This window comes from Solea senegalensis, unplaced genomic scaffold, assembly GCF_019176455.1.
Source record: "Solea senegalensis isolate Sse05_10M unplaced genomic scaffold, IFAPA_SoseM_1 scf7180000015503, whole genome shotgun sequence".
Classification (NCBI taxonomy): domain Eukaryota; kingdom Metazoa; phylum Chordata; class Actinopteri; order Pleuronectiformes; family Soleidae; genus Solea; species Solea senegalensis.
In genome coordinates, this window is record NW_025321345.1 from 1 (window position 1) to 6,641 (window position 6,641).

General features: G+C 43.1%; 1 protein-coding gene across 1 annotated transcript; it reads right to left on the reverse strand.

Annotated features, from left to right (window-relative positions):
• Positions 1–793: 793 nt before the first annotated feature.
• On the reverse strand, positions 794–6,441 carry LOC122762302 (rab11 family-interacting protein 3-like; the record flags this gene model as incomplete). The annotated part of the gene is made up of 8 exons (XM_044017498.1): positions 794–4,046; positions 4,166–4,306; positions 4,853–5,008; positions 5,101–5,238; positions 5,320–5,401; positions 5,700–5,944; positions 6,074–6,167; positions 6,275–6,441. Coding segments are annotated over 8 exons (1,137 nt in total), but the record flags the coding sequence as incomplete, so codon positions are not given.
• Between the last annotated feature and the right edge of the window lie 200 nt (positions 6,442–6,641).

Consider the following 6,641-nt stretch of genomic DNA (forward strand, 5'->3'; position numbering starts at 1 on the left):
CGATCCGGCTGTGGTATTCTATAATTTCCGCTATAAAAAAAAGAGTCAAACAATACAGTCTAGTTTTACAATAAGATGAAAAATAATCGTTGAATACCGAGGTGTAAAGTTTAGGTAGGTTAATCGACAAACACTCACTTAGGGACCATCAACATTCCCCGGTTTACAAACGTGACACATTTGAAGGTTTTTACGGTAACGCCTCCGATCCAATGCGTCAAACAGATTTGTAAGGACATCGACATCCGTTTTTCAAAATAAAAACACTGCGCGCACCATTCTATTACAGTCCGCGTTTGAATGCACATTTATGAATGAGAAAATTGTGAAGATCCTCGCAGTTATGTTTCAGAGACCATATAACTAGACCTTCAAAGATGCGCTTTCGAACGTGTACTTAGAAGGACAGCGTTTAATGTTTTATCTTGTAAACCGGATGTTAATGTCCTTACAAATCGGCCTGAGTCAGCGGATCACAGGCTCTTTATTTTTCTTTTACCGTAAAGGCCGTTGTAAGGAGGACGTTAAAAATTCAGCGTCAGACAGTTTGACCGCAGAAAATAAAAGACGGACTAAATCTGATACAAAACAAAACAAACTAAAAACAGGTGTGTCCTCTAGGGTTGTAATATGCGGCATTAATTTGGGGTCAGTGTGTCATGTGATATGGAAAAAAATAATATATATCCATATAAAATATAAGAACAATTCCCATACTGGAGGCTTGGAGTAATTGAGTCAAATATTACACACAATATGCAAACATGTGGTAAAATAAAGACAAAACACACAATCCTTTTTAATTTCCATTTATTTTTCTAATCTTGATTTCACCGCTTACCTTTAAATGTTCTCTTTTTTACAGTGACTGAAGTTCTATTTTCCCCAGATATCAATTATGATTAGGTCATTAGGGGATTTTCCAAAAAATAATATACAGCTGTAAACAATACCATTATAATTTATACATTTATCTCTGAAAATAGGAATTAATTTAAACTCTTATACGTCTCTTTTCTACAATGTTCTCTTTCGATCTTCCCATGTCACGCGACGGCAAAGCCATGCACTACTCGAGTAGTGACGTCTGTGCCTTGAGCAAACTTTCTTTGGACACACCGCGGAAGTGACCGTGAGAGAGAGGAGGAGGGAAAAGAAAGAAAAAGTACACTAAATTATTTATATTTACAGTTTAGTCTTCATTGTTATAATTTAAACAAACTGACAGTCACGTGGTCAGTGCTGTTGTAAGGGCTCATCATCAGGTAAGTTTGAGACACAGAGGCACAGTGTTTGGACTAGCAGGCAAGTTTCCTCCTTATTTTCCGTTTAGGGAACGATGGGAGTCTTTTTGAGAGTCAATTTTGTGATTTTGTGGTTTTTGAACAGGAACATGCTCCTAGAAAAGTGTGATGATGGACCCCTGACGGATAAAATCAGCATTAGTATTATTAACACTTGTCTTTGGTCATTTTTGAAAGTGGATCTGGTTAGTGCAATCACCTTCAGCCCCGCTAGAAGGGAATGTGTGTTTAGCTCTGTGCTCTCTCATGTGTTAGTCCTCATCTGTCTAAAAGCTGACAATAACATGGACCAGGGAGAGGATTACCTCTAATCTAATCTAATCTGCTGGGGTTTTCAGGGGCAAACTTCCAGTTCTACTAAAAGGCAGGATGCTGAACTAATAAGCAAACCTGGATATGAGGTTCTCCTTGTTGTACATTATTACATGTAACAATGCACAACTGATGGATTTTAAAGCAATCAATCAATTTATCAGTTAAAACAGGCCAAAGATCTGAATCAGAGAAGAACAATAATAGTAATAATAATAATAATCTATTTCCATGCAGTACCTGACTCCCGGGAAGACAACGGTATAAAATGCAAAAATCTGCCACATATCTGAGGTCACGACCCTGAAGAGGCTCAGTCGTGTCTGCGTCGTGGAAAAGTGTGAGCGCCTCGAGAGTGACCATTTCCGTCTCTTCATTCAATCAACTCTCTCACTGTGAACTCGTGCTCTCTCTCTCGCTCTCCCTCTCTCCCCTCGTGGAATTCAAAAAAATGTACAAATCCATTTTTCAGCAGAACGAATCACCAAAGTGTGAAGTTTTTTGTGTTGAATGACGAATAAATATCTGCATGTGATTTCAAAACAAGAAATAAAAGAGAAAAAAGAACAGATACTGTACACGCTACATGCTCGAGAAGAATACATCCGACCGCCACCTCTCAGCATAAGACAAGAAAAAGAAATCTTTTTCTTTCCTCGCTATAAAAATACCTAGAATCTAGAGTGAGTGTAGAAAAACTTTTACATGTACAAGTCATTTACATCCAAGGCCATTTTTCCCCATGGAGTGAAGAAGAGAAGTGAGATATATGATTTCACAGGGTGAAAAATGCCAAAAAAACAACTGGTGTCCATTTTCCCTCAGAAAGACGTGTCCAAAAAGTACTGAGGCTGCATAGCACCGATACACAGCATCAGTCTTTGACAATGCAGATGTTTCTTAAGGAGAGGAAATAAAGACCTACTTCCTGCCAGTGTCCACTTTCTTGTCGAGCATTATTGCTGCCAAACGTCTGCCTGTCCTCAATATTGCAGCTCAGGTCTGGAAAACAATAAAACTGAGCTCAAAACTCGTGGTCTCATGAAACTTCTCATCGCTATATGGCATTATTATGGAAACAGTGTTTGTTTTTTTCTCTGTACATATGGAGTCTGTAGCAACAAATCTGATATACTTTCATCTTCATACGGGGCCTTAAAATATATTCCATTTTTTTTTACATTTGATCCCTTCATAATAAAACAGTTTTATGAACAACAACAAAAAAATGTAGTGCAAAGTACAACCAACCATTTGATTCTTCACAAACAACCTCCCAAATGTCAGCGTTTCTTCAGTCATAAACTCCACTGTTACCGGCAGCAAAGAAACAAACAAACAAACAAACAAACAAACAAACATTGATCACCTGAATCAGCTTTGCTCTCCGTCACTTTCACTCAGCAAGAGAACACTAGGGGTCAGGTGGGCCGAGCTTTTCCCGCCATCGCTCGCCAGTTTCCCTTCATGCCTAATTCAAGTGTTTACAGAGCGACGAGGCGCACATACACAGTGTACTTTGTCAGTTACAGCCCGGGGACGATGCTAACCCGGCCCACCTGAGCTCTGGGACCCTGTTTCATTGTAAAAATAAATGAGATGAAGCACATTATGAACCAGACCAGGCGCCTACATTTCTGACATTTAGTGTCAAATAATAAAAAACACAAACAAACGCTCAAACGCACAATTTACCCTCCGGGCATTTCTTAAAAGCCCCGAGAAACGTCCCTCACTTGGGTTCACTGGGAAAAACAGGGCACAGTGTAATTATAGGGACTGTGAGGCAGCACAGCAAGACTTGAACTCTTTAAAGACGACTCCTGACTCCTGACTTCATACGGCTTTGTCTCAGCTTGGATCAGGAGCCGCAGCACACTCTGGAATAATGAATGTAGCCTTTGATCACCTTTCATTTAAGGCCTTTTAAGGTAGAACTGTTCACTGAATCATTGTTGTGTTGACGCTGTTTTTAATTGGAGGTTTCTACTCTGACCACTTGTTCACATTCATTCTCAGGTTCCTCTGGCCAAATACATGGGAGTCACCAGAACCCAAGTGTTTTAAGGAGGGCACACACACACACACACGCACACACACACACACAACCCTAACAAGCAAGAACACACTTGAGGGATCCCCAACTGAATATAGCTTATGTTTCACTGACGTCCACGGAGTTCATTTTTGTTTCGAGTGTTTGGTGGAAGATTTTGGGTGCGTTGTTGATGTTTTGATTTGATTTGTTGTGTTTTTTTTTACATGGTCTCTGGTTAGTTTTCTCCAGTCTATGTCTCCAGCCTGGCTGAACGGCGTCTATTTGACCTCGAGAATGGAGGGGTTGGACTCCATGATGGCCACAATGATTTTGTCAATGTAGTCCTGGAGTCTGTAGTTGATCTCCTCCTGTTTGTGGACCGCCTCCATGAGCTGGAAAAAGGGAAACAGGGATGAGTGGAGATATAAAATAACACACACACAACAGTAAGCCTCGTCAATAAAAGGAGACCTTTTCTTTTAAAGAAAAAAAAACAAACCAAAACACCTACCTCTGTGCGAGACACAGAGTTGATCTCAGCTGCCAGGGAGTCAGAGAAAGGGGCCGACATCAGGCTCTTGGCTCCCTGGATGCTCAGGTTGATAATCTGCCCGTTTAACTCGTCGTTCTGCTCTTTCAGACTGCGGTTGTCCTGAAGGAGTCAAGTAAAATCGTTAATCGTTCAAGACTGAAAACAGTTTGTCGTCCAGTCTTCTGTTCAGGACACAGTCACAGTGAGAGTAACTCCTCCTCATACCCTGCACCTGCTCCTTCTTACATCACTGCATTTGGTTTGCTTTATTTAAAAGTCCTACAGATGAAGAAATGAAGAAAAGACTGTAGCTTCAGCAGCTCTGTGTTTGTTAAACAAGTGTCTGTGTTTATATTCTATACAAACACTAATGACCACCAACATACACCTCAAGTGTGTGTGTGTGTGTGTGTGTGTGTTTACAGGTGGCAGACACGCCTCCAGCGTTTCAGAGTTGCTGAAGTTTAGCTCATTTTCAACACTGAGAGACTTTGTTAATGACTCACACTTGGCAACGCGGTTAGTGACACATTTTTCTGTGAGGTAATATATTTGACATTGCTTTGCACACTCGTTAACTACTGCAGGCTAGAGGCTATAGCGCTCTTCCAAGTCAACACAGTCTGATCAGAGTGACAGAATGAGAAAGAAAGAGGGCAGCGATACCTGTTTGAGTCGCCTGATCTCCTGCTCCAGCTCGGCCTCACGCGTGCGGGCCTGATACTCCTGCAGTCCCGCTCCGGGTGTGCGCCCTCTCTTCGACTCGGCCTCCAACTTGTACAGCTGTAGGTGCTCAAGCTGTTTACGTAGGTCTTCAATGAGCTGAGTGTCAGAAAGCGAACAGGCAACGTCAGTTTATACATTCATAAGGGTATCGTAGAAAACGAGGGGTTAAAGGGCACAAAACACTTCACCTCCTGCATGCACTCCTTCTCCTTCTGGCTTTGGTGGCGCTCGTGGCTCAGCTTGTCACTCATCTTCCTGCGGGACTCCGTCTCGTCCTTTAGCCTGTCACACATGGCCTCTGTCTCATCTTGCAGCTTCCTCTTTTCCTGCATATGAAAAAAGAAGTGAGTATTGTTTTCCAGACCTGAAACCAGACTAAAGGAAAGATAAGACACTAATGTTCGGACCTCCTCTAATCTCTCGATGTTTGCTCGTAGACAAGGAACACAGGACCGGAGCTCGCTGTTCTCCTCGTCCAGCTGCTGCAGCCTGACAAACACCAACAGACACAAAATATTCAACAGAACAAACACAAAAGTATACATACACTGCATGCTTGTGTTGTACCAATTAAAAGAGCTTACACTCAGTGGCAGATAATGCCAGTAGGTGGCAGTATGGAAGCATTTTCCTGCCAACAAACAATATGTTGGCCACTGAGAACCTGTGACTATAAACACACCAAACACCAACTACATGCTGGTTTTGGACATTTTTGCCGTCTAAATGACTCGTAGCGAACACATTTTATACAATAAACATACATTGATTGACACCAAAGACTCACCTGGCCTGCAGGTATTCCAGCTCCATTCCTCTCTCCCTCTCCAGTTTGCTCACGGCCTCCTTGTGGCGCCGCGTCTCCTGCTGCAGCTGTTCATCCGTGTGGACCTCCTGCTCCTTCAGCTGCTCCTCCAGGGCATTGGCCCGGTGCACCAGGTGAAGGTTCTCCTGGCGCAGGCGCGAATGCTGCTCTCCCGAGGCCTCGGACTCCTTCTCCAGCTCTGCCACTCGACGCTCAAGGAGGAGCACCTGGAAGAAAGAAGTGAGCGCGTTACGATTGGCAGAGAAACGACAGAATATGAGATAAAGCTGCGTCCATCACAGGTCTAGGAGACACAGGAACGGCACAGGCAGGTGTTTCTGAGTTAACTCTGTCACCTTGTCTGTGATGTCATTGTCAGCCATCTCCAAGATGTCCCGCGTTAGGTCGCTCATGGTGTCCAGAGTCATCGAGCTGTTCTGCAGGAGATGTCTGACACAAGAGCACAGGGGAAAAAAACACATGTAACCTCCTGCCAAACACAACTACTGCATTGGAACTGGCAATATGAGAGAAATCAGAGCGACTGTTTATTTTACCTTGCTACTTTCTTGCTGGACAGCCTCTTGCCAGCACTGGACGAGGAGGAAAAACAACAGGAAAGATGATTAGGAAGAGAAAAAGGACCTTTTATCCAGCCCAGTCCCTCTCGCTCTCGTACTGCAGCGTTTATACAATGTAAACATACAAAAATACTGATCTGGGATTACGTGAGCTAACTGATTGCATTACAGAAATGCATAACGGACGAAATCGGATTTCAGATTTAAAAAAAGTTTTTGTACGCCCGGGGAGCATTGGGGGTTGGGTACCTTGCTCAGGGGTACCCCAGCCCTTTTTGGCCGGGTGGGGATTTGAACCGGCAACCCTCTGGTTACAAGTTAAGTTCCCTTTCCCCTTGGCCAC